General features: G+C 39.4%; 1 protein-coding gene and 1 long non-coding RNA gene across 3 annotated transcripts in view; one reads left to right on the forward strand and one right to left on the reverse strand.

The window, feature by feature from the left end:
* The window catches only part of LOC125689659 (uncharacterized), a 68912-nt gene extending 61976 nt beyond the window's left edge, over window positions 1-6936 (forward strand). The window contains exons 2-7 of one of the 2 annotated variants that reach the window (XR_007375383.1): window positions 2-95; window positions 2381-2552; window positions 2830-2985; window positions 3817-3897; window positions 4477-4597; window positions 5837-6936. This is a non-coding gene — a long non-coding RNA (uncharacterized LOC125689659). Of the gene's footprint in view, window position 1; window positions 96-2016; window positions 2191-2380; window positions 2553-2829; window positions 2986-3816; window positions 3898-4476; window positions 4598-5836 lie in introns of those variants that run through there. The other variant, XR_007375384.1, reaches the window with a different exon arrangement.
* Window positions 6937-17464: 10528 nt separating this feature from the next.
* PROS1 (protein S) overlaps window positions 17465-26559 on the reverse strand; it is a 32247-nt gene continuing 23152 nt past the window's right edge. The window contains exons 11-15 of the mRNA XM_048937044.1: window positions 25781-25948; window positions 24574-24742; window positions 22863-23011; window positions 21916-22129; window positions 17465-19780 (exon numbers count right to left, since the gene is read on the reverse strand). Coding sequence (XP_048793001.1) covers window positions 19635-19780; window positions 21916-22129; window positions 22863-23011; window positions 24574-24742; window positions 25781-25948 — 846 coding nt within the window. The 3' untranslated portion in view covers window positions 17465-19634. The remainder of the gene's footprint in view (window positions 19781-21915; window positions 22130-22862; window positions 23012-24573; window positions 24743-25780; window positions 25949-26559) is intronic.

Here is a 26559-nt window from a genome sequence, read left to right on the forward strand (position 1 = left end):
GGCAATAGTAACACTATAGAAAAAGAGAGAAGAGGCCCTCTGCATCTGTATGTGTATCTGGAGCTGTATCGTGGAAGTGAAAGGGATTATTTCTGGTAAATAAAGTGTGCACTTCTGGCATCTGGATTTTGGGAGAGTTTCTAATCTCAAATTTCCTTTGTGTCAGCTCATGTAACCAGAATTACTAGAATCTCATCCCTCTTATCCCAACCTTCTGTTTGTCATCCATATAGAACTCTGAAATTCCAAACATGCTGGTGTGAGAACACTGTGCAAGTCCTCTGGTTGCATGAAAATCTTTTTATTTGTGGGATTTTTTGTCTTTTCTGATCAGGTGCACAGCACAAGCCTGGTTCCCACAGCTGAGAGGAAGCTGTTTCTTGGTGTTCACTCTCCTGGGCAGCAATTACAATTTGTCAGGAATGCAGTTTATTTTGTAATTCAGCATTTCCCCATAGCACAATTGTGTAACACCTATGCAAATATTTGTTCCTATTAAACTGTTGGAAAAAATAAAACATGGTGGAGTTGAGAACAGTTGCAGCCTAAGGTAGTTATAGGAACAAACCTTTTCTTCCATTGTCCTTGAACCTGGTCCAGCTGTGATTGAAATTGTCAGTATGACTCCCACTGACTTCTGTAGGAATAATTCCAGACCTTAAATACTTGTAGTTCCTGGCAGGTGCTATATTGGCAGTAGTCATCTATTTACATATTCACATGGAATATTAGAGATAAAACAGGGCTGCCTTCATTGCTTAAGTACAAATCTTGAGGGACAACAGCTGGACGTCAAATGGACATCGGTTGCTGTGCTGCTGCAATCACTGGTTTCTCTGATTAAATGCTGTTAATGGAACCAAAGTATTGTTTTTATTTTTATTTTTTCTTCTGATTAATTCTGTATTTTATCCATTTATAGTGTTAGGCTAAGGTAATTAACACCATCTCCTACCCACTCTCAAGCAATCATGAGGTAAGAAGAGGTTAATGTGACAGATCCAGCAGCAGTGCTTTTTGCTTTCTGGGTCTTACTGAAATCTTTAAGAGTAAACACTTAGAGCAAGCAAAATTCGTGATATTTGTTACTTGCGGTCCAGGGACCCTGAGGCTGGCCAGACACAATGAGGGGTCGTAAAGTGGTTTCTTCCTTTCTATGTAAATATGGAAGGGGCTGATCTTTGTGTAGTTTGGGCTTGGGTGTGTTATTTTTAGATTTTAGGACTTTCTGAAAAATAATGAGGACAAAGTGTCCCAGGGAGAAAAGCAATGTTGGTTTGTTTGGTGTTTTTTTTAAAGGAACAGAGAGGATTTCACATGATCATTGGGCAGTTGTAGTATTATGAAAAACAGCAATAAAAAGAAAGAAAACAGGAATGTAGAGAAAGCAGCTGTAACTTTTCCCCCACATTCTTTTATTATTTCATTTGGAGGGAAAAAAGACCAGGATAAGAAATAATGCAGGAAGTATTTTTTTTATTGAATGTTCATAGTCTGATAGTAAAGAATGAGGTGATTATTAAAATGTAGGCTTTCCTATATGGAAATTAGGTGATCGTATGTCTATCCCCACCAGGATGCAATGTGGTTGAAATGACTGTCAAACTATTTACTCAGTGATAGCTCTTACTTAAGTTGCCACTGGTAGAAAACTCCATGCATTACATCCCTCCGGCTGCCACACGGTACATGAAAAAAACAGGTGGAAATGCAGACTCAAAGAAAATAAAAATAAAATAAATTTTTATGAAGACTGTAGGATGTAAGCTCATGTTTTGGGTGGATTACATGAAATATTTGAAATGTATTTTGGTAAATAATTCAACGTAATTCATTTAACTGGAAAAAAATATAATTGATATCTTCATTTTTTGCAGAGTAGAATCATGGATCAGTAAGGTTGGGAAAGACCTCCAAGATCATCCAATCCAACCATCCAGATATCACCAATATTTTCCACTAACCCAAGTCCCTCAGTACAAAATCTAAATTTCTTTTGAACACCTCCAGGGTCAGTGACTCCACCACCTCCCTGGACAGCCCGTTTCAGCACCTGACCACTCTCTTGGAGGATTTCCTAACATGCAACCTGAACCTCCCCCGGCGCAACTTGAGGCCAAGCATCTGTTCATTTACATGAAATTTTAGATTTTAAGAGTGGCTCCCATTTATTTTGCCCCGCATAGAATGGTAGGTTGCTTTAGCTTTACAGCAACCCCTTTGCCTTTTTGAAGTCATTATTTGGTTCAAGTCAAGAAAACTGCGATTTGAAAATAAAATAAATAGTAGCTTATATTTCATTACAATTTAAAAAAAATTGTCATGATAACACTGTTCATATAGTTTCATTCTGTAAATTGCTTTTTTTTTTTTTTTTTAGCACAGTTATTTAACTACACTTTTCCTGGTGCCAATGTTGAGAAGAAGTGAAGCTGGAGTGAGTATGTTAAATGAGACTATCAAGGAGTTACAGAGTCACATTCAATGAATCTGCAGACAGAAACTGTACTATCTGAGAAATACTCTTTGTCCTATAAAGGAAAAAGTGCCAGGTAGTCCATATAATAATTTGCGATTTACAGTATTTTAACTTCTGAATAGTGTTGTGTTATAATGCTCTAGAAGGTAGACACAAATGGTATTCTGAAATGAAAGAGAGACAGAGTCCGTAGTGCCTGTTAAATGTAATCTTAAACTTGACTATATGCAAAATAACTAACCCGGAAAAATCTTTAAAAAACAAAATAACTACTATCACCTAATATTTATACATTGTTATAGTGGTTAATAATGTTTTGCAATAATGTATGTGCATCTCTGTCTTTTCAGAAATATCCTGATTGCAGGAATGATATGTGTAACGCGTAGAAACTCTCATCACTTGAAGAGTCCATTATGGAATTATATCTTTACATCTTTAACTCACGTGCAAAACTAATATGAAGAATGTTCGTGCTGCAGTTGGTTGAGAAGAACAATGCAATAGTAAGTCAAAAAGGTTTTTTTTTTTTTTTTTGCTTTTTTTTTTTTAATCCACTGATGCTTTATTCTATCTGAACTCATCACTAGGAGACATCAAAAATCTTTACAAATTGAGTTACAGAGGTAACATGATAGGGATGTGCATAGAAATCTAAGCCTACATTTACTTATTTTTAATTAGTAAGTGCTCTGTGTAGTGCAGTGAAACAAACGTGCTTGCTAGAGTTTCTCCATTTAAAGTGCTTTACGAGCAAAGTTCAGGTTTTGAAGCATTTAAGTCAATGTAATTGCCTTTGACGTCTGCTGCTTTTCATATTTTTCTCTCCAAGGTGTATTTCTCATTTTTGCTGCCTCACTCTCCCTGTGTATCTGATCTCTTTCACCTTCAGATTATCTTTCTTAGTACTTCCAGCCTTCACCTCGTCAGTAAAGCTTCAATGGACAATACTGTTTGAATCAGAAATTTAACACCACCATCATCATCAGGTCTAACTGCACTCACAGGACAATCATGTAGATATCCACACGAGCTTTAAACTGGCTAGGTTCAGTAGCAGTGCAGGTCTAGACCACCATATGAATCAGCATGTGTTCCTGTAACCTAGTAAGAAAGTTCTGCAAATTAGATGCACACAAAGTCTTGCAAGACCTTCTTCAGTGGGAAGTTACACTGTCCAGTAGTTTTGAGGATCCTAGATAAGGATCCTGCCTTAGATCAGGATACTCAGGTTTAGGTCACTGCTGACTGAAAAACGTAATCTTTTAACATATCTGATACAAAATTAATTATACGCTTTTATGTATGTGTTTTCTTTACGCTGTGTTTGGAACCAGAATGGCTTTCCTTCTCTTCCAGTTAGTTGAGGTCTTCTGTGCCAGAGGAGCTTTTGATTATGATCTGGATTCACAATTCATGTAAGTGTGGAGATTAATTAAGTGAAGAAGGCATACCCCAGACATTTATAATTAATGCTTCAGTCGGGTATAAACCAGGGCTCCAAAGATGAAAGCTTAATGCTTGAATGATTTACTGAATCACACATTCCCTTTCAGCCACTGTTTTAAGGGCATGGTCTTTGCCAGCTCCACGCACATACTTTGAGAATTATTCACTTCAGAGCTTCTTGCATGATCAATTTTGCAGTATTTTTTTCCTAAGTGCCTTGGTACATGCTCATGTTTAATTCTTCGAACTTGTATCAATTCATCAGACCTGATTAAACTTTTTAGACCTGCAAGTAGATTCTTTGCATATTGAAGAACTTAATCTCATACCTAAATGTTTCTACCTCCAGGGTTCCTCAAATGAAAGTTATTCTCCATAATCTTTTCAGATGCTTTTTAAATACATTCTGGAAAACTATGATGACTTTAGGGGGCATCTAAATAAGATGGGGAAATTTACTCTGAGCCTTAATTTTTCTACCAGAAGGTGGACAAGCTTTTCCATTTCAAACTTTGAAGAACTTAGGTTTTTTTCCTTCTCAATTTCAGAGAGAATATTTGGAATCTGATCCAATACTCCCTAAGTCTAAAAGAACTGTGGGTAAGAAGGGAAGCCTGTATGGCTAAAAGCAAGCTAAAGGGGTCATTAGGAGTAAAAAGACATTGTTCAGTAAGTGGAAATCCAAATGAAGAACATAGAAAAAATATAAAGCTTCTGGCAATCTAAATTTGAAGCCAAATTAAAACTAGACAAAAAAGATTCTGAGGAGCAAGGGTGTAAGACGTGATAATAAAAACTTTTTTCAAGTACATCAGAAACAGGAAGTTTGCCAGCAAATTGATGGAGCCAATATATTACTGGAATGAAAAAAGACCACTTTAGAAGTATAGGTCTTTAGCAAAAAGGAGCACAAGTATCACAAGCACAGATGTTCATTATGGAGAGGCTTGAGGAAGTTTCTCTGTTGGAGCCATACTTTGTTGAGGTCTGCCATGAGAAGCTAGATATTCCTTAAGGTCACTGCCAACCCAAACCTTTTTATGATTCTGTTCTGTTTAGTGGTTTGATAGTAACAGAGATGAGAATTAATCAAAGGGATAAGGGCTACAGTGGAAATGAGCAACTTGCACAAAAACTCTAAGGAATCTCAAAGAGTAGTCAACTATTCTTGTATCTCTGCACTTAAGATAGCCTGTTTTAGGGGTGTATGACAATCTGTGTGTGATACTGCTTTTATGAAAGTCTTTTGGACAATCAGGAAAGAACAGATTTGAAGACGACTTCCATACTCCTATAATCCTCCCTTAATGTAGTAAAAGCAAGGCAACAAAAAGAAACAAACCTAAGCTTATCAGAGAGCAAAAGAGATCAAGTTTGAGGCCCTTCTATTTTTTACAGGTAATTTAAATAAGGCAAAGAGCGAGTTCTGGGAGGTCATTTGTTGATGACGCTTACTGTGATATTAGATGTATACTCATTTTGCATATAAGAACGAAGTTCTTTGAAAATATTCTGCATAGTTACATAGATGCCATTGGATTTGAATGTTTTTCATTCTTTTTAACGTAGCTCTGTGCTATGTATGGAACAGTTCTGTTTCCTGTATGCTTCAAGGCAGTTTACTTTCAAACTGTGGTAAGTTCTCAACCTGAAATGTAAGGTCATGAGGAAGGAAAGATTCTTACAGAAGATAAACTAATTAATAGCTTTCAATAATTTGGTTAAGTCAAAAGATACATGTAGGGATCTACTTCCAAATAACAAAGGATGAACCAAAAATACACATTAGTAAGACAGTACTATGTCTGTTTTTTTTTTTACGGCAAAACAATTATTCCTATGTAATTGTTTCAAATTCAATTTAAAACTAATACTGTTTTTTTCTTATCATTGCTTGGCTTTTGACAGGAAACTGCCTTCTATTCTAGTTTAAAGCCTTACCAGACCCTGAGTCTAAATCAGCACTGCACAGTTGGGATGAAGAGTGAAAGGGAGGAAGTAATAGTACCTGAAAATCAAATGGGGACTGTGAGACATTTGGTTGTTCATATGTCTGGAAGAAAAGCTGGTGTTCCCACTTCTCTGTAGAACTGGTCTGGCTGATTTGAGAGACAGGCCTCAGCTCTGTTCCCCATCCCTGGTACTCAAGGGAAAAATAAGGATAAAGTTTATTGTAAGTGATATTTTTGGTTAATACGTACAACGGCCACCTGGTCCCTGCCTGATCGCCAGCACAAACCAGAGCAGCCAGTTCATATCCCATTTCCCCTGCTCCTTCTGGAGCTCTGGAAAGTAACAAAAAAAAGGGTAGAGCTGTGCACATCATCTTTTCTTCAATTCCTCTTCTATTCCTCGGTTCAAAATCTGCCATCAGTGTTGGGGCCTGAAGCATAACTGAGGAAAGAGATGCTTTTCTGCCTATCTTGTGCCTCCTAAGGGGCTTCTGCATAGAATATAGTTTAATGTGGCCATTTCTGCCTTCTTTTTCATAATCAGTGATATAAACAGACTATACTCAAACTGTCCTCTGACCTATAACTTGGGAAGATCTATGTTGGTAGAGCTGCATTCAATAATAGCCCAGTCAAAGCTCTGACTACTGTGCAATAAAATTCTTTTTATCCGTGCCATACTATGCTGTGGCTCAGAAGTATTTTGAATGTCAAGATGTTGCCAAAGATGCCTGTTGATATAAAGCAGATGCGCGCTTTTCATTCCATCACATGTTGTCTACATGAGATGGTGTTGATATTTATATATTGACTTATGACTTTCTTTCTGAGTTTGGACTTGGTTTTATTTGCTATGCTTGAGTCTCCCTGTAGTCCCCAGCTATGGGGTAGTTTCTTCAGTGCTCAAGCTTTGATAGGGCTATCTGAATGTATAGGAAATCTCTGTAAGAAATGGTGAATGGGAATCCGGTGGTATGTAACAGGATCTCAGGCTTTTACTTACAATCCCCTAACACACATTATATAGTATGTCTTCTGGTTGGTTGATTGGTTGTGAATTTGGGGTTTTTTGTTTGTTGACATTTTTCACATTTTGTATTTCTGTGCTCATTTTGATGAGTATCATATAGAGTCATTTAACTCTATATAGAGTATCCATAGAGTTCAGATAAGCTGTCATGTCCTTTCTAATAATGTGAACAGCTGCCTTCAGTTTCCTTTGCTTGGATACAAAACTTTAATCCAGGTGCTATGGGAGCCAGAATTGCCAATGGCCAGACAGATACTTGAAAACACAACTAGAGGGATTAACTCGCTTACCTGAAATTACCATCAGCATATATTACTGACTTTTTTTATGAAATATTTTGTCTTATTTAAAAAAATAAAATGTATATAAAAAAGTAGGTTCTGTCCAGTACACTTCAGATACTCATTTTTCATTTATGAAAACCACACCTATCCAGACCAATGATGTTCCTTGCTCTTATCCGCATTTGCTACTTCTGATTTTATGTCTAACTTGTAATTGTTAACACTCTGAGATAGACCTTCTTATAATACCTTTGAGCTCAAAGATAACAGTGAATTTACCCCCATTGCTTCAGATGCCACTCCACAAAATCTTCGAATGCTGTTTCAAATGGGCAAGCCAAATTAGATGTTCTGCCTTTTACTGTTCTGGGGAGAAATCTTGTATGCCAATAGGGAAATAAATAAATAAATAAATAAATAGATAAATTTGTAAAAATGAAGAGAGAGGGGGAAAAAAAAAGGAAAAAAATAAAGAAAAAGGAAAGAGAAACAAAAAGACGCACTCCCTCCCCCTCCCCCCCCGCCGCCTCAGAGCAGAAGGAACGCAGGCGCGGCCCCGGCTCCGCTCGAGCGGTCAGGCAGCGCCGCTGCGCGGCTCCCGGCCGTTGCCTGCAGCGCTCTGAGCTCGGCTCGGCTCCTGGAGGCTCGCAGAGAGCTGTTGCTGCAACGCCCTGTAAAGTTTCTTACCTCTTCTGCTGGAAGCAGAATCCCTTTTAAACGCAGCGTCGTCTTTCCTCCAGAATGGGTGGGTGGCTGATCCTCAGGGAAGAATGTAAGTTAGGACCGAAGAAGTACCTTGAGAGATCGCCAGATTCCATACTGATGTTGCCAGGTTGATCATAGAACTGTAGAATTACAGAATGATTTGGACTGGAGGGAACCTTGGGCAGGGCTGCCACCCACCAGCTCAGGCTGCCCAACCAACCTGGTCTTGGGTGCCTCCAGGGGCATCCACAGCTCCCAGAAAGAGCTCATGTAAACCTAACTAGCCCTTGCGCTCTCTGATAACTGTGCTGGTTTTAACAGCTTACATAAACATGATGTGTATGAGCACTTCTTTAAAATCTGGTGTACCACACAGTATCAAAGTGTTGGATGAGAAACTGGCAATAGGTTGCATGCAAAGGGATTTTGTCCTTGAGCAACAAAGGTAGAAATTCTCCAGGGGGCAGTGGTGCGAGTTTTGTCTTTAAAGTATGCTCAGGGACATGATCTAGCAGAAGGTTGTTACAGTTAGGGTAGTGTGGTTAGATTGTGGTTGAACTTGATGATTTTGAAGGTCTTTTCCAACCTGAGCAATTCTGTGATTCTATGATTCTATATCTGATTGTGCTATGCTGACATCAAAGCCACAGTTATCATCTGTTTCTAATTAAATGCATTTGACCAATGAGGCAAAGGTAGAGTGGTTAAATAGCAGTTGCTGCAGCTGGTGTACGTGGGCAGAAGTATTAACATGACAGGTTGTGCATCTTAACATGGGCCATCACCTTTTGCCACGCTGTAAGCAGGGAGTCTCCTGCCCCACAGTGCAGAGTGCTTCGTGCAAGGAATCTTGTTTGTGCTGTCTCAGGCCATTATGTGTTTGTGCTCCTCTTCAGCTGAACTTTATTTCTGACCCTGCTGAGAGTGTATTGCTTGTTTTGGAAATACTTGCAATGTCCCTAGAATGTTTATTTTCCAGCCCAACACGCTGCTACATTCTTGCAAGCTTCCTCTGGGTGTAATGCAAGGTTTGGCCAGGAAACAGAGAATACAAATGAAAAACAGTGCCCTGCTCGTAGGGAAATGTAGTGAACCCATAATAGAAATTGTTGTATTGGAAACATGACAAAGATTTCCAGAGAAATAATAAACAAGCAGCTGGTCGGGACCTCCTTAAGACCATCATCTTCAAATGTGTATTTCCTGGAAGGACCAGAATATTTAGTTTAATTCTCCTCCTCTGCCCTCAGCAGGTAGGAGAAGCAGAGGGCAGGTTCAGTGACAGTCTATCAAAGCACATAGTAAGATAATCAATAACTATAGCAACAACACGACTTGATGGCCAGCCAAACTGCTTCCACACTGCTCCCAGTAAGGGGTCGGTGCTGCTGGCTTTTTCCCTCTGTTTGTTGAAGGCAGTGCTGGAACCAGCAGTGCACGTGGAGACAGGCTCTGAGGGGTAACAGCAGGAGCATGCTTCACTCCTGCAGAGCTTTTCAGGAGCCCCTCTAACACCAGGATTGACATCAGGGTTTCTTTGGCCAGTAGAGTATTGGAGGGGTTGAGACAAGACTTGTGTTTTCTGAAACAAAGGCTTAACCACTGAGCAAAGCAAAAGAGGTTCCAAAAGTGTGTGACAGAGAACCTGAAAGCACTTCGTGATGTCCATGAAGTCATCACAGAGTGCCCTGTGAATAGCAAAAAATATGCAGTTATGCTTTCCATTTTGATACAGGAATTCATCTCTTTTTGGCTGTATGTACATTAGTGAACAATTATTGTCAAGGATGAAGTACAGGCGGAGTAGAATTTCATCAAAAATCCCTGATGATCACCTAGAGTCACTGCCATCAAACCAAACTGATGCATTAGTTTCACAAAAACAAGGTTACATATCCCACTAGTTTTATGCTTTTGCTGCTTTCTTTCTTTTTTTTTTTTTTTTTTACAGTTTAGTAAAAATGTATATTAAAAAAAGGAGGTTTGTTCTCTATAACCATAGTATATGTTTTATTTGTGGCCCAAGACAATTCCTCTTCACTCAGTGTGGCCCAGGCAAGCTAAAACGTTGGATGCCCCTGTGTTAGATCATTGGGTGGTGCAGGAGAATAGCAGGGGATCATGCTCTCTGCAAGTGCAAGTTTAGCTGGCCAAGCTGTATCATCTGGTTTGTTAATACTGAAACATTTTGAATGCCACTTTGTGATAAACAGTGGAGGCAGAGAAATGTGTAGCAAGAAGCAGAAACTGAGGTGCGAATACGCATTCCATCATCCAGAAGGATGAAAGACTGGAAGAGTCTGGAATTGAGAAAAATGGGAAAAATGGGTCCGGAAACGAGGAGGTTTCAGAAATACAGTGAAAGAAGCAAAGTCTCCTATGAGAGTGGTGCAAGGGCCTGGCCACAGTGGAGGAGTAGTTAGAGACCAGATGAAACCAGTCCGTTGTTCACATGTTCGCATCCCACAGGTGCGAGGGCTTAGGAAGCCTTTGACCTAACCACTCTTTCTTTTTTGCTTCTCCTGGGAAGAGCATATCTCTCTATCTACACAAGGACAGAGTGCTAAGGAAATGCATAGAAGCAAAACAGTGGAAGGTCCACGTAGTAACTAATATGTCGATTCCTGTTTGCCTGAAGACCAGTGCTGAAGACCATGAAGTACAGGAAGTCTGGATGCCTGTGCGCTAGTGAAAGGATTTTGAGCATGAGGAATCTCAAGTTCTTAACCCAAACTTCAACTTTTCCTAGACCTTAGAATAGTGTGTTGTTTTGCTCAGCTGACACAGCGACTGAATCTCTGGTAGCACTACAAAATCCGAATTTGTCTGTAAATTACCAATTCAAAACCTGAAAATATAAATCCAGATAAATCTCAAAATATTTGGGTTTCACAGGCTTCTACTGAAACTTATTTGTAAGGAAGCAAGACAGATTCTCTTCTGTTTTATGAAGCAGCCAGGGAATTGATAGCTAAGTACCAGTGGCAGGCGCTGCAGTGCAGATGGTGCCTGAGCCTGAGATCGTGGCATGCCTACAGTACTCCAAGTGAAGCTGCTGAGCTGGCAGCCACCACAGCCATTATTTTATTGCTAAGCTAAGCAGATCTGACGTGTAAGTTCACTGGGACCTGAAAATGCTTCATTTGTGCTAAGACAAACTTCAGCATCAACGCTCAGTGACTAGCAGCATGTCCACAGATCGTGATGGATGGGAAACCAGATGCTTAGGAAAAGAGTGACATCAAATAGAGAACATATCCTCAGTGTATTGTTTGGAGAAAGTATATCCTATTGTAAAGGCAAGGTAAAAGTTGTCAGGAAGTAGGATTGACTTCTGTTCTATACAGGGGAACAAGTTTGGCATTGAATTCTACTGAAGTCAACCTGTGAACAGCAGCAAAACCATGAATTTATTGAGCAGTGATCCTTATTGACAGCACAAACACAGAGAGCTGCTGTAAGGATGTTTGTAAATCAGCCCATAAACACTGACATGTCTGTGGAAACAGAAGCCAGACAGGGAGGCCTGAGCCTTCCTTTCCCCTTGTGAAGTAGAGCTTGTACCATGCTCTGTGTGGGTACCAAACAGAGTTTGTATAAAGTAAGCTGGGTTACAGTAACATAGTGTGGTTTCCTGGAGTGTAAATATATCATCTGTAAGTTGAGGAAATACATGTCCTCTGCCCTCTGCACAACACAACGGCTAAGCATCCAACTGTACCTCCAGACAGCAGGCCTTTGAAGTAGCAGCTGAACAGTAGCCCCAGACAAGGCACATACCATCTGCTCCTTCTCTGCTTGCTTTGCATAGCTGCCAGCATCTCTTCCTGCTAGTGCAGGACAGCCCACTAGCTCTCCTCTAAGGCTCAGGCATGGCCACACCAAGAGACTGTATTTTCAAGCTCCAGTGGAGCTTGTGGAGAGGATCCAGAGGAGGGACATGGGGATGATCAGAGGACTGGAGCACCTCTCCTATGAATAAAGGTTGAGGGAGCTGGGTTTGTTCAGTCTGAAGAAGAGAAGATTCAGGGGAGACCTCACTGCCTTCCAATATTTAAAGGGAGATAATAAACAAGAGGGAGTCAACATTTTACATGCATAGATGTGATAGGATAAGGGATTTTAAACTGATTAGATGTTAGGGGGAAGTTTTTCACTGAGTGGGTGGTGAGGCACTGAAAGAGGTTACCTGGAGAAGGTGTGGATGCCCATCTTTGGAGGCATTCAAGGCCAGATTGTATGGGGCCCTGGGCAGCTTGATTTAGCAGGCAGGGGGGTTGGAATTGTATGATCTTTGAGTCCTTTACAATATGATTCTATGGAGAAGGTGTGGGAGTGACTTTCAGCAGTGTGCTGGGATCCCCAAATTCTCTCACCATGACAGTGGTCTGTAAATGAAGCTGGAATGTGCAGAAGGTATCAGTGTCATTGCAGCTTTCTTCATCACTAGGAAATTAAAGTCTGGATAGAAAGTTTCTACCAGGAGGTTAAATTTGCGTTGTTGCATAAGCCCAGCAGGACTTACGTTAAGAACTTAGGACTTAAAAAGACATTAAGCTATGCATTTATGTAATGCAGTGTACAAGAGACATGGGAAATCATTCAATCTCTGGGTTGCTGGAGAATGCCTTTCTCATTCTCTGTATGCTGTATTTAACAGGAACAGATTAAAATGGGTGTCCCAGCATATTACTGTCATAAGCATGTGTTATTTTTGTTTGTCGAAGAATCTTCAGATCTATTGTATTTCTCCTCTGACTGCAAGCATGAAGTTGATTTTGTTCTGGTAAAGAATAGCGTGAAATTTAAATTTCTGCTCTGGGATATCACATCTAGCTCAGGTTCACTGGCTGTATATTAATGGGCTCAGGGCAGATTTTCAGAGGCACTAAGGGAATGGAGGGGCAGGTGAGTGCCTGGTGTCCCTTTGCACTCTCAGAGAACATTCCTCCAGCTATGGTTTTGCCAGCTGCCTGTATGCTCCTCCTCTCCATGTTTGGAATTAAAGACATTAGCAGCAGAAAAACAGTGCACATAACAGGAAAAAAAGCATTGACTCTGGACAAAAGGTATGAAGTGCTTCAGGGATCTGTTTAGTATTCATTGTGAATATCCCCCAAGAAGCAGTGTCCGCTTTTAAAGTTTCACTGGCTGGAGTTTCTGAGGATGGAGGGTGGTTTTTATGTCAAGACCTACAGCAGGCTGCAAGGTAAGCCTGGTTAAATCAATTTCATCCTTGGTTAGTGGCAGTTTCTTTAGGCTTCAGTAAAAGGACTGTAGAAATATTGGCAAAGCTGGTTCTTAATTTCTTATGGATGAGCTAAACTACATTTTCAGCCCTTGAGATCATAGGTCACAGCTCTGCTTTGCTAGCATCAGCTGCTGACATCACTGACACCCAAAGCAGAGCAAGGGACTGCTGAATGCTTCAACTGCGAATGTCATTAATGGTGGGGAACCTGGAGCTCCTGGTATTCTGATAACAGCACAAAGTCAGTGCAGGAAGAAATGTTGCTAGAACTGTACACAGGTGAGAGAGTAACAATTTCAGTTACCTACTTTAGAGAGAAGTAAAAAACATTTTGTTTCCTGCAGGAACAAAATATGATGATAACAGCCACATAGTCAAAATCCACAGTTAGGCTTTGCAGTAACTTATAGAGAACTCAGCAAAGCAGCTTGCCCCAAATTATTATGATTACGGCAGTGTTCTGAGAAACATTCAATCTGCATTTCTAATGTTGGTTTTTTTTTTGTCGGGTTATTTCTTTGAGGTATTTCTCTTGCAAATAATGTTTGGAAAATAACAACATGAGGTTTATCTTGCTTTAAAAAGACAGGCAGTAACAACACACTTCTTACTTAAAATGTTTGTTCTCAGCCTCATTTATTTAACAGGACAGCCTTTTTTATGTGGAGCATTCCTGGAACTGTTGTTCATTTATCTTCATCTGCAAAGCTAAGTGCCTACAGAAGCAGCCTTTGCAGGAAAAGCATCACTCCTGATGGCCTGACCCGGGCTGGTCCCATTTCCCACTCAGGACAGAGCACCCCAAGAAGTCCGTGTTCTTAGCCAGTCCCAGAGGCTGAGGGATGGCTTGGGGCAGATCCTGATGTCATTCCAATTCACATCTGTGGAAAATGGCAAATGCAGACTAATGACTTCATTATGAGGGTTTTGTGAGGCTGCCAGCAAACTACTTACGCATCCCCTGGAAAGACCCCGAAACCTTGTATAAAACTTCACTGAGATACAGGTTTCAGATTTTCTGTGCAGCTTGCTTAGTGCCTCTGCTGCCCAGTGCGTTAATATGAAGACATGAATTACAAGGTGATAGGGTTTTCCTGTTCCAGGCAAGCAGGTTTGTTAAATCTACATGACCTTCTGTTACAGAAGAAACCCCTTAAACAAAAGGCTGGCTTCTGCCCAGGTTTAAAAGGGAAGATTGCTTTTCAATTGAGTGCCTTAGCAGGAGACTGTGGCCAGCTGGTGGGAATGAGCATATGGCCCTGATAGGCTGGAAAAGAGGAAGGCTGGCTCAGGGGAAAGTTCTTGGTTTGATCGGTGGGACTTGTACCAGAATCTGATGAAAGGAAAACTTTTCCTGGAAAGGTAAGACAATGCTGAATTGTAAGCAGGATATTTTCTGTTTTATAGATGAACAAAGTCATTTTTATTCTCTACCTTCCATAGTACTCCAAGTTTGCAAAAATCACATATAACTTTGTGTGTTTCAGTGACCTTCTTAGATCCTGTTAACCTTGCCTTTAGTAAACTCTTGTTTCTTATATCATGTGTAAGACCTTGGAAAAGTTCACGAAGTGTAGCTCTCATTCTGTGGAGTGGCTTTCACCACACCCCAGTGGTATTGCTGCTGGATGAGCTTCCCCACTGCTGTGGTAGCCCTTCAGTAGAGGAATCTTGGCCGAGTTAGAGACAAGTGCTGCTGATTCAGGCCCTCTATCTAAAAAATAAATAAATTAATTAATTAAAAAAAGCTAACTGTATGGCTTTTTGTGACTGCAGGGTGGTATGTTGTTGAGTTGGCCTTTATTTCTCTTGTAACCAGGTGGTAGGAAGGAAGAGAAACACAGTTTCCTAATGATAAAAAGCATTGCTTTGTGTGGAGCCGTTGAGACTTAACAGCAAGGTTTTTAGGTAAAGCAAGGTTTTTAGAGCTACTTGAAGGACATAATTTGCTTTTGAGGAAACATGGATGAGAGGCTTGGTCTACAGAAGGTCTGGTATCACAGATGAGTTTTGGACTTTGTGTCTTCAGCACGTAACTGCTTATGGAGAGAGGGAAGTTCTGTCTTTATGCATTGTTGCATTTTTCTGTGGTCCTCACAAGCTGTATGGCAAGGGTGTAATACCTGTAGCTCCATAAGCCTACATTGCCAGATTCATTTCTTGTTACTTGTGATTTTCTTTCACTTTCCTAATATTTTAAGATATTACAAAAGAGGAAAATAAAAATAATTTTTAAAAAAGCAATATAATTAACTCCTGAAGTACCTACAACTGTGCAGACTTTGATTGATTCAGTGCAAATATCTGTTTAAAAAGCCAAAGATATTGGCTCCCTGCTAGTATCTCTTGCTCAGAACAACCTGATTTCTATGGTTATTCACATTTTCCAATTGAAATCCATCTACTAATAATTTTACAACCTATCATATATAATAAAGGCGTACAACCAATGCAACAATGGGGCTATATTCATTTGGTGGATAGGAAGCATTGTTTTAAAAGCATAAACTGTAAAGCCTATTCCTGTTAAGTTTTTTTTTAGTTTGGACGGATGTTGTCCAAAGCAGATAAAATGCTCCCAAATCCAGGTGTTTTGGTATCCTAAGATTGCTGAGGTAGCAAAATATTTAGCGTATACATACAACTAATAACGTTGAAGGACTGACATCCTTCATTGTTGATCCTTCAATACATTGTTCAGTGATAAATAGGACTGGAATGTCTAAAATGTTTGGCTGCTCTTCCTTTGAAGATGGCAATGCCAGAGCTAACTTTGAATATCAACAATGGAGGTGTTCACACCCATTCCGGCCAGTTTTCTCTTCCAAGAGATGTGAAGCATTAAAGCACACACACTCTGCTTGGATGAGGCACATAAGCAGGAAGCTGCTTTGGTATAAATGAGAACCAACTCCGTGGCTAGATTGCATTTTCAAGGAAACTGGGACATGCTGATTTGTAACACTTGGTGCATACAGCAGGTTACAGCTGTTCCATGTAAACACTGAACAGCCTTTGCTGAAATGATTATGCCTAAAATACAATTACATACATTTGATGAAGGAGAAAAGATAGGGATCAATAAGTGTCATTGATCTAATTTCCTCCACATGTGCTTTAAGCCAAGCTTAATTTCTTCAAGCAGTATTACACAATTAATAAAGTTAAACATTTATCTAGAGAACAAGTTATCACAGAATGGCCAGGGTTGGAAGGGACCTCAAGGATGATGAATCTCCAACCCCCCTGCCACATGCAGGGCCACCAATCTCCCCATTTAATGCTAGACCAGGCTGCCCAGGGCCCCATCCAGTCTGACCTGGAGCACTTCCAGGGATGGGGCATCCACAGCCTCTCTGGCACCTCACCTGTTCCAGCACCTCACCACTCTCATAGTAAAGAACTTCCCCTTGATATTCAACCTAAATGTTCCCTCCTTCAACTTAAAACCATTTTGCCTTGTCCTGTTGTTATCTACCCTTTCAAAGAGTTGATTCCCCTCCTGTTTGTAGGCTCCCTTTAGGTACTGAAAGGCTGCAATGAGGTCACCCCACAGCCTTCTTTTCTCCACGCTGAACAAGCCCAGCTTCCTCAGCCTGTCTTTGTAGGGGAGGTGCTCCAGTCCCCTGATCATCCTAGTGGCCCTCTTCTGGACCCTCTCCAACAGCTCTCTCTCTTTCTTGTACTGGGGACTCCAGACTTGGACACAGTACTCCAGATGGGGCATCAGAAGGGTATTGTAGAGGGGGACAATCACCTCCCTGTCCCTGCTGGCCACCCCTCTTCTGATGGAGCCCAGGATACCATTTTCTTTTTGAGCTGCAAGAGCACGCTGGTGGCTTATGTTAAGTTTTTCATCCATCAAGACCCCCAGTAAATGACAGCAGTCGCCTTCACTTTGTCCACCAATGCCGTCCCTCTATCATAGAAAGTCACCAGATTGGTTAAGCATGACCTTCCACTGGTGAAGCCGTGCTGGCTGTTTCGGATCACACGCTCATTCCTCACGTGATCCTCGTCCAAGAGGATCTGTTCTGTGATCTTCCCAGGTACAGAGGTGAGACTGACTGTCCTGTAGTTCCCCTGGGTCCTCCTTGCTCCCTTTCTTGTAAATGGGAGTGATGTGATCCTTCCTCTAGTTGTCCAGGACCTCACCTGACAGCCACCACTGAATACTACCTGGACAGACTGCTAATTTAAGCTAGCTCTTGTCTTTGATGCTGTAGATTACCACAAGCTCTAAAGTCAACCATTTGACTGCTAGAACCAGTCTTGCACAGTGAAAATGAACAAACACAGACAAATACAACTTAATGGGAGAAAAAACTTGCAAATGCTGCTTCATTTAATTTTTACAATAGGGAGGCACTTTTACATTTTAAAAATGCAGACATTTCATTGTAACTACAGTATCCTAAAATATTCTTGCATGACAACAAAAAGAAGTGGTGTCTGTGTGGAAAACAGGATTTTCTTTAATTTCAATTCTATACCAATTTTTACACTTAAACAGAAAAAAAGCACCAGCCTTTTCTCCTGCTGCTCACACAGGCTGATATAAGAGTTTGTAGTACTGTTGACACTTGATTGTGTTTCCTCTCTGTTTGTACAAGACAGATACTGGCCAAGAGCTTTCCAGAATTCAGTGGTTATTTCGGTGGTTACTAGGCCCAAATGAAGCACATGTTTCTTGAGATGGGAAGACAGCAAGGAGGTGGGGGGATGCTTTCCTGCACTGATTTCCCTCTCATGAAATCTGGAGAAATGAAAGGGCTTTTTTCACATGTTCCTAGCAAATGGAACCTGCAGTTCACTGGCAAGCTGACAGATGTAGGGAATTCATGCAGATAAGCAGCTGCATACAAATCAGTGCTGGACAGACTCAGAGGCCATTTTGAAGTTGGTTGGTGTAGAAGAGCAAATATTGTTATATCTGAGGGTACAAGTGGGAAGCCGTGTTAACAATAACCACAGACAAAGGAATAATGTTGAAAGATGGGCTCAGATTCTGTGGTGTGATGCACTACTGTTCGTACTCAGCTGTGAAAGAAACTTCACTAATGTCACTGGGAGCATCTCTGGAGAAAGACTATCCTCAAAATGAATATTGTCACAATCCACTCTTCTTTACATACATTTCCACTTCATTGTCTTGAGAAAAGAAAGCAAACCCTGGGTCTAAAAATTTGACAGATAAATGTCTCTCTAGATGATGGATGGGAGTATATATATTCATTGCTTACAGCAATTCTCTTGCAATTTATTTGTATTGGGGTTAACAAAACCATATGTGAGCTGCAGAGAGAGGCTTCTGGTTGCGTGAAAATGAGCTTGGAAGCAGAAAGAACACTAAGAATGTGAAAGAAATACCAGAAACACTTGAAATTAAAACATGAGGAAAACAGTACTCTTCTAATCACTTGTTTTGTTAAACTTGGCTGAGCAGAACATGGCTTTACATTCTGATATTGCTAGTAAAATCGAGACTTTCAAGTAGGTCAGAAACTGTATTAGGGCTTGCAAATAAATCTCTTCTGGGGGCTCTGTGAATGCACAGTTGACAAAAGTGAATGGAATTTATGACGGACCATAGAGGGTGCTCGTATTGAGGAGTGCCAAATTTGTCATAAATTGAGTAACAGTTTGCTGCAAGTTCTCAGTTTTACTTAGGAAATTCCAGTCTGCTCTCCCATGATGAAGACCAGAGCTCCTTCCTTCATGCAATTTTCTGTTTTCTAAAATTGCCTCGCCTGTATTTTAATCCACTTTAGAAGTAAATTACCTGATCTAATCCAGAACAGTCTAAAGCTGTGTTCCTAAAATAGAGAATTAAAGTTGGTACAATATAAGCTACTTTGCAAAGATGAACTATGTTTAAAAAAAAAAAAAAAAGAAAGAAAAAAAAAAGAAAAGAAAAAAAGAAAAAATAATAGTTTGGAAGTTGCTTTACCAACATTGGTACAAATATGTAAACATACCCACAGACAGTTTGGGCTCTGGATTCCAGGGCATTTTCTCTTTTACTGAAGGCATGTACTACAAAACCTGTACAGATTTCTCTTTGTATGTTATATTTGGAAAAGCTTAATGAGAATGATTTTGTCTACATTCTAATACACTGCTAATTTTTACAACTTGTAACTTCGTGCTGATATATGAAAAATAAGATGTAAAATTTCTCTTTCCAAACTAAATATATGAAGGTCATAGTCTGAGCATGGAAGATAAATCTGGCTTTAAGATTTATCACTGATATGAATTAAAAAAAGAAAACAGTGCAGAATTTTGATCTTGATTGTCTCTCTTTAGAGCTGAAAAGAGAAGGTTTTTTTTCACCCATATTCTATATAAAAGGGTGGAAAAACACGCTGTTGATTATTTTCCTGGCACATCTTGAATAAAACAGTACAGGCTTCATTATGACATGAGACTAATTATGCAAATTATATCTGGAAGGAAAAAAGTTAAATTAAGAATTGAATGGTTACTCCATAATCAGTGGGCACGAGTGAGATCTGATGGAATTGTGTTTCAAAATGGCTTCATCCAGATCCAGCTGTCTGCTGTTGACCTTCACCTCCATGCAGCCGTTAAAGAAAGCAGTTACTAACGTAGCACCCACAGGAACATCTGCACAGAAACACATTCAATTTATTAGGCCAAGGCATGCAATGTCTTATGTATTTTTCAGACTAGCAAAATCATGGGGAACACTCCAGTCTGCCTCCGTTAGTCATCCGTGGGAGAAAACAGCAATTTGGCTTTTAAGTTCTTCTCCCTTCTGTTTAAGATTCCTTGAGATAAAGTCTGCAAAGCTGAGTAGGGTCAACACAATTTGAAATATGTATTTTAAGTGTTCTTCCAACCAGAAATCAGAAAATTATACATAATGCAGGAAATGCTGCTATGAGAAACACTTAAATACAATGAACTAGTACTGTGTGCCATGGAGTCCACTGTTTTTCTCTTGACCTACAAACAGATGCTTATAGGTTTAGAGGTCATGGAAAGAACAATCTGACTTTTGCCAGAAAGCTATTCTGGATTAAGATCTGCACGTTTTCAAATAGGGGACCCCTGGGAACTGCACACATTTTATTGCTTCCTTACTACTTCTTCCATGTGAAATCTCTGTGAGAGACCCACTTTATCTGTTGCTCATTTAGCTTTCTTAGAATCAGATCACTGATGTGCTTCCAGCGTTCAATATGTTAGGCACAGGATCAAGCAAGAACTGCTGTGAGGCCTCAGAATACAATATGTACTCATCTTATCTATTTAGGATGCTTGACTTTAGCTAAGGTCTTAACTCTTAAGGCCTTGGTGTTGGCAATGCGCTAGGAAGAGTCAGATACCACAAACATGAAGAAGGCTCTGAAATGACTAGAATCGTATTCAAGTTATTACGGCCCTGTTAATCTACTAATTTGCATCTACTAAGCAAATACAGACTTCATCTCTGTTTGAAAAGTCAGCAGGCATTACAAAAACACTTACCTGTAGTGGTGCCTGACAGTACTGTACTCTTAGAGTATTCTTATTCTACATATTCTATGTGAATGAAACTTGTCTGGTTAGCTGGATTACATGACGTTGTATACCCATTCAAAAACAAAATTATAGGAGAAAGTCACATTTAGTTACAATTTTTTATATCCTCTACTACCACTGTATAAAGATTTGCCTCTGCATGGATGCAGAAGCAACTATCACTTCAAACAGCTGTGGATTGGGGCTGCAGTACTGCCCCAGTATTGCTTCAATTCTGACGAGTAAGCCTAGAGGGTGAAATCATAATTCCAGCTTCCCCAGTGTATTCTGCCTTGAAAAATGCTTAAACAGATCATCTCCATGGGATACACAGTTTCTCACTTCTTTATGCTCATGTGTACATTTTCTCCCATGGAAGAAACACACTGCAGATAAAGACTGGCTTTATCTGTGGCAGTGCTTTGACAACGCAGCCCATGTGTAACGTGGATGTCAATTCAAGACTATGTTCATAAAAACTGCAAGGCTTTCTGTAGAAATTGTGACTTACTCTTCCTAAAATACCTTTAACAGAGGATAATAGAAAGTCTCTGCTGTTAGCAATTTAACTTCATAACCATGGTCTTTTTCCTCTACCAATTTTTAAGTTTGAGGAACTCAGGCTCTGAAAAATCATTGTCTGTGGCAATGCCTTTTTTCTGCATGATTCACTCCGAAATCAAACTGCTGTACAAATATGCATGTGTACACTTCGTGTACAAAATTATGTTTCCTCATGTTTTAACACTGAGGATTCACTTGTGGTTTGTTTAAACAAAATGTTATTTGCTGTTTCAGTGTATTTTCCATCTCACAAAGACTGTCAGTCAACGGTTGCTCAGAGCCTACTTGTTGAAACAATATTTCTGACTTAAGCTTCTGCATCTCTGAAAATTTACTCATAATTGTTTGTTTTCTTATATACTTGACACAGTTCCTACTGGTGGCATCTCAGAAAATACAATACTTACTCCTTCCCAGCTTAAAAAGAAAAAAGAAATCACAAATTCAAACCTCTAGAGAGAGACTTATGCCTCTTAATGGACCTAATAATGATCCTATTGAAAACTGAGCTCCTTCAAAAGCTGCATAGACTGGATGAAACAAGAAGAATCTGGGCGGTGAAAAGGGTAAACGGGTTCTTGTACAGTTGTATTCTTTGTACAGCTTGGGCAAGGCTGAACGTAATGAGGCTTGTACAAAAGAACAAATGAAGGAAAATAAATATAATTCACCTGGCAGGCCACCCAAGTAGGTGACAACATTTGTCATCATTGCTTGATGCAGGACAGACAGTTGCTCTGAATTGCTTTGGTCCGTGTGGGAATCAACAGACAGCTGAAGTTGCTGTTTGGTTACCAGAAGTCCAACTTGCACTTTTCTGGGTGTACATAGCTTCTTTGATTCCAGACTTGCCACAGTGATGTTTCCAATAGTCACAATGATTTCCTAAACAAGAGAATACAAAGTCACAAAACATGCTATGTGTAACTTTAACATGCAATTATACTTAATTTTGATACATTTTACATTTGGAAGTAGAAAGAAAAGGAATCTGAGAGATGTTTTAAAAAGTTGTATCTTAAGCTGGAAAAGATACTGAAGTTGATAGCTGCATCCCCTTTGTAAATATAAATGATTCTGAAATTTATAAGTGAGAGCATTTCCTGTAAAAACTCTTTGGTTGTGGTTCGGAGGTGAAATTTTGCTTCTCTTAAAGTCAAAGGGAGTACTGCTACAGCTTCAAAGGTAACCTAGTTTTCCTTATGTGCTCTCATTTCAGGCAGATGTATGGACAAACAAAAACATCTGTTTATAAATTGAAACTAACATACTATCATTGCTATAATATCACAACTCAGTCTCTGCCATACCTCCTCTTCTGCTCTGTGCATTTGGAAGAAAAGGTTAGAGATGTGATATAATGGATACCACCTAACAGAGGAGCACTTAGTGCTTTGTCTCTGCTGTAACAATCACAAATAGGAATTCATTTTCTGCACATCAAAAGATGATGTAAGCGCTTTGCAAAATATTAATTCAGCCTTCCACCTCCACTGTGTGTAAGTAACTTCTTTTTAGTTTGGCTTTTGTCACAAATGACTAGTAAGTTAAGTGAGACAAAGATGAGAGCTGTGATTCGTGTGAGTTGATGTTCCAGCTGCTAGAACTGTAAGATCACCTGTGAATCAGAAGAGTTAGAGTCCACTATGGACAAAGCAAGAGGCACTGTTTCATTAGAAACCAGAGCAAACATAACACCAGTGTCTGTGGATGGGCGAATAGTCATAGTCACATTTATTAGCCAGTCTTCAGCACTGTCAAGATTATCTGTTTTAAAAGAAAAGATTGAAATTAATTAGTTTACCTGCAAATGAAAAATTAACATAGTCTTAAAAAATTAGTACTTAATCTGTTTTCATGTTGTGGAAAAATTGGTACTAATCTCCAGATTAAGTGAATTTTGGAACTGCTAGAAAGAACTGCAAGTCTAATCTGAACCACCAGAACAACCCACTTTGCTGTTGTGCTCTTTTAGGACTTCAGACTCTTTTTAATGCTGTTTTCTCTGTTTTAACATGGAACAGGTGCCGTATTTATTATAGGTCAATTTAAGATCAAACCTAAAAAGCTGCTTAACTCATAAATTACTGCCACTGAGTAGAAGATTGGCAGTTCTGACACATTTTCACATTCCCAAATCGTTCCACTACTAAAATGGGAATATGCAGATGGGTAAAACAAATGTGCAGATGGTGTGAATATCATTTAATATGATGTATTCACAGTGAAGCTAATACAAAAATTGTTTAAAGAGCTATTTGTGATCTTTTGTAACTTCTAGCACCTGCCCTCCCTTTCCCCATTAACATCTAAGTTGTTTTCTAGTAGTTTCTTCAGGAAACAGAAATTCTACAACATGAAATGAGGTTAGATCCCTACACAGAGGAAGGTGTGAGTGGAAGCAGTGGGCTATAACAGCCTGTGGGAAGGAAAGGTAGCTGTGGGCAGCCACTTGAATCTGAGGAGTGTGGTACAGGGCTGGAAACTGCATGGAGGGTGGAGAGAGTGAAGGCATAGCAGCAGCCCTACATAAAAAGGTCGGGAGGAGACATGTCAACATGATGTGAACGAATGGGAGGGAAGCAGAGGAACCTTCAGTGGCATAGGAATCGCTCATATTGAGTTGATTGGAAACATGATATAAGAAGCTGAAGAAATCTTTTGAAGTGGGCTAGGGGATATAAATAAAAGGCCTCAGGAGGAATAGCAAGTCCTAAGATGAAAAAGACTGGGAATCAAAGGAGGGGCTGAAGGGCAGGATAGCATCTGAGATATAAAAGTGCAATGACAACAAGATTTGCAATGATACTAGAGATATTTCACTTCAGGAACTTGAGAGTACAGAGGGTGATTCTGACTTGCAAAATTTGAAATTAGGCCAGGAAGTCAGGCAATGAAGTTTTGGGTTAAGGAGGAGCAAGATAGCATTCAAATAGGATATTTATTTAAAAGATGAATTGCATTAACAAAACTATAATGATCCTTGTCCACATCCCCAGTATACTTTCTCTGTCAATACCATTGTAGGTCTCTCCGCAGACAAACAGAGCAGAATTAGATCTAATTAGAATTAGTGTTCATCTTTTGCAAATGGAGAGTATGCTTCCTAATCTAAAGCAAAAAATTAAACTGATGACATCAATGGGACCAAAAACCCTCATTCAAACATATTTCTCAAAAAAATTACTGGAATCACCACTGGATGTAGTGGCACATAGCTTAGCATTGGTTTGGGTTTTGTTGTTTTTTTTTTTTACTTTCCTTTACAATTCATCACCTCTTATCAACAGTCCAGTAAAAAGTATAAGAACAGACAGAAAAATACTTACTATAGTTTATATGAAACTTTGCCATGCCAGTGCCAGGATAGAAAGATCCTCTCTCAACTGTTACTAAACAGTGCTTGCTTTGTTTTTCTTGAATAACTTCTTTTACACCTGAATGTCCTTGATTCATCAGGTTCCAGGCACGAATGCAGCCATCCAGCCGAGGGTTAATCTGTAGAGGAATTACAGCACTAGGGGTGTGAATTCAAATCTATTTTGAAAAAGTTAATAAGAAAGTCTTACTTTACATATCAACATAGAGCCAATAATAACTTTATCAATGCTACATGTTACAGAACTGATACTTGAGAGAAAACAAATGGCATGCGTTTAGTACCTCAGCCTTCAATAAGTTATCCTGATTTAATACTTCCAGTTTTGATGTTACTTATCTGTATAAAAAAAGACACTGCTTCTATTTTTAAAGCTTATGCTCTTCTTTTGCTTAGATTACCATAGTTTTTCTATATCTCAAGGACAATGACAATAGCACTGTTTCTTGTTTCTCTAGTCTTCTACTTGTATGAAAGCAAAAAGAAATTTCTGTAATTACTTTCCATTAGGCAAGGAGATGCTGTTATATTGCTTCATATTTTTTTCTCTCTGCTTTGCTTTTGAGAAAAAAAAAATTAAGAATTAAAAAACTGGTGTACAGTTATTTTTTGTTTCTCTGTTAGCCCTCAGTTAGTTTGAGGGCTCCTGGACTCAGAAGCAGATAGCTGAAGCAACTTGGTTGTGCCCCCCTCATCAACAAGCAGAGCAGCTTGGAATGGAAGACTGAATCATTGGTGGTGTTTAATGTGGGCTACTAAGGTGTGTATATAGTATATATAGGTATAGTAGAAATGAAAGCTCACTGTGCTACCTGCACAGTGATATCCATACCCATTCAGGGCATAGCAGAAGCTAACACCACAAATGTGAGTCACTCCAAAATACTCATGCAGCAGAAAATTTAGGTGATTTAGGGAATCTTAAGTATATCTTTAAAAAAATAAGGTACAGAATCCTAAGGGATTAGGCTTTAAACATTGTCTTTGTAACTGAAACGAGAGAATAGACTGCAAAGTTCTCTGCACATTTACTTTCAAAACAGTGGTTAATAACCGAATTTTCATCTTCTGAACAATTTTCAAGCTATTCTTTCCTGCAAAATAACTGCAAAAGAAAAAATACAAAAAGTCTTAACTAACATTACTTTTTTAGTTACCTGTTTAATGAGAGTGTCACCAACTTTGCGAGGTAATCCTGCAATGTACACCTTAGTTTCTAAGAAACCGTGTGATTGCTTAAAGAGAGTTCCTGGGCTGTTAATATTCATCACTGCTTCTTTAGCTATTTTTACGCTGATGCTGTTTTCTAGTTCTTCAACTGATATCTAGAATGAAACGAAAATATTTAAATAGGCACACACCAACAAGTAGTATATTTCTAAATGCTAATTATATATACCTGTATGAAGTATTATTTGTATATCTCTAAATATCTGGCTTGTAAAATAGTGTTAACGCATTCAGTACTTCATAGCACATTTAAACTTGGATCATCACAGCTGTCCATATCCATGACATCCCATAGAAAGATGATCTTTTTTTACTCCCATCTTAGCCCCAAGAATGCCTACACAGCTGATTAGTTTACTTCATGCTCTGTAGAGTTTGCAAGATGCTGACTTCTACAATTGTACAATTTCTACATTTGGCATACAGCTCTCCATTTCACTGTAAGCTGATACAGAGGATGGAGTGAGTGAGATAGAACGCAAACAGAAGAGGTTCAGCACCTGCTCTTGCTATTGTTAGGCATCAAAGTAGAATTTTAATCTCAAGCAAGTTGAACTGAACTGAAACAGGTCTATGCAGAATTCTAGGTTCTCTTCTCTCACTCCCTAAAAACAAATTTGTCTTGATAATACGGTGTCAATTACAGATGGTGAGCAAGCTCTTTCATCTTGGCTGTGCGAGCTTGAAGAACAAGCTGGACTTCTGG

This window comes from Lagopus muta, chromosome 1 (genome assembly GCF_023343835.1).
Source record: "Lagopus muta isolate bLagMut1 chromosome 1, bLagMut1 primary, whole genome shotgun sequence".
NCBI classification, from domain to species: Eukaryota; Metazoa; Chordata; class Aves; order Galliformes; family Phasianidae; genus Lagopus; species Lagopus muta.